The following is a 1,854-nucleotide window of genomic DNA, read 5'->3' as shown; positions in this document are numbered from 1 at the left end:
TATATATATATATAGGTATATATATATATACCTGTGTACTTGTTTATAAGCAGGTGCAGTCCATATAAAGTGTGTTTGTGAGATAGAATTGATCTGTACATGGCAGCGATATACTTTATTGCAGTGGCAAGGGTGCTGGAACGCCTGCGTCATGCTACTTCCCATTGCTTGGTCTCAAAATATGGGAATTAAATCAATGCGCGTGTTTTTTGTGTGTGCATATATCAACCTTGCATGGAATGTGCAAAAATCACAAAAACCACATTATATCACGGTCGCAGAACTAAATGAAGTTAATGAGGGCGGAATGGTGTCCAATTGTCCACTTGCTTGGCTTTCATGACAGTGTGAGTCTCATTTTAATTTTACATGCGTAGTCTCGGACCCGCTCTTCAAGACGCCAGATTCACATTCGTCTCTGGCTAAGATTCCCACCGATTACTTAATATTCACCAATGAAAGACCTATTTCTCTCTATTATCACCAGCCGACTCCCTATTGGGCTCCTACTATTCATTGATTCCACTCTCAATAGCCCTATTTTCACTCTGAACATGTGTCATTTCCATACCAAGCGCGCTAACATTAATCCACCCTCACCATGCGACTTGTGCAGATGGAGGGGATATCGTCTATGGTTACAACTTAGAGCCTGGAGTGGCTAAAAGGTCACACGGTATCGATGTGGCGCGTATTTCCGGCATGCCCAAGTGCGTTACTGACCGAGCGCATCATCTGTTGGTAGCACTCGAGGCCACGGGCGATGATTTGGAGAGTAGTCTCGGAAATACGATAGCGAAGTCCAAGAAGTAGGGAGCAGATCATATACACCTGGGTGTAGAAATTACAAGTGTTTAGAAGTACTTCATAGGTAGGCGTATACAGCCACATCATTTTCTTGGACGAAACGGACCTACTGCTATTGCCATTGTCTGTTTTGCTGAAGGTGAGGATCTGGCAAAAGCCGATATGATATGGTAACATATTCTGAGCTGCGCAAAGGGTTGAGCAAGAATCCATACACGTACCAATACAGGTGACAACGAATCATCTTGTCCGTACAATTTTTATGTTTGTACGTAGTACAGACTCCAAAGGCGAGTTCAAGGAGCAAACATGGTCTATTACCACATCTTAAATATTGGCCAGAAAGGACGAAAATGCAATAGACGAACACAAGTATCCAATGTTTTATATGGTGTTCTTAGGTCTCTTGATCTGAGTCATATCGTACGCGGCTACCGAAAAATAATAGAGCTATTATCTGGCAGTACTGCTGACCAGAAATGCCATGTATTGGTGACAGTCCTTGGGCATAAGATCAATGCGGTTAACGTATAAAGGACATCGACCTGTGGAAGCGGCAAGGTAAACCTGCACCTGCTACACCACACTTTACAGTGTTCCGAAAAAATGGAAAAATTAACTAAGATACGATTATTTCCATAGCCTTCTTCTAAATTGAAACAGAAGGCCATGTCATTTCATATATATAAAAATAGTTTTGCAACTACTATAAATCTATTTTTGTAAAAGTTATATATATATATACATCTGGCAATGATTGTTGACTGATGTCGTCAAGTTCGGTTCATAATTATTATGGAACGACTCTGCGACGACTTCGACGGAATACTCATTATCATTGCTCTAAGAGCGGCACCAATTATTCAGCACAAGCAAAACACGTACTATCCCATGCACACTGTACTGAGATCTACATCAGAGGGGCATAGTACTCTTGTTCTGCGGTGGCTGCTCGTCTCTGATCGTGGAAAAGCAACTTGGGGCTTACGCACACAATATTCTCGCGGTTATATATATATATATATGTATATATATATAGTATATATA

General features: G+C 41.2%; 1 protein-coding gene across 1 annotated transcript in view; it reads left to right on the top strand.

Annotated features, from left to right (window-relative positions):
* The window catches only part of SARC_03122 (hypothetical protein), a gene marked incomplete at both ends in the record, with an annotated part of 4,151 nt that extends 3,338 nt beyond the window's left edge, over nucleotides 1-813 (top strand). The window contains one exon of the mRNA XM_014303088.1: nucleotides 617-813. Coding sequence (XP_014158563.1) covers nucleotides 617-813 — 197 coding nt within the window. The remainder of the gene's footprint in view (nucleotides 1-616) is intronic.
* Between the last annotated feature and the right edge of the window lie 1,041 nt (nucleotides 814-1,854).

The sequence above is a fragment of the Sphaeroforma arctica genome (assembly GCF_001186125.1).
Source record: "Sphaeroforma arctica JP610 unplaced genomic scaffold supercont1.153, whole genome shotgun sequence".
Taxonomy (NCBI): Eukaryota; class Ichthyosporea; order Ichthyophonida; genus Sphaeroforma; species Sphaeroforma arctica.
This window is presented reverse-complemented; position numbering and strand designations above follow the sequence as displayed.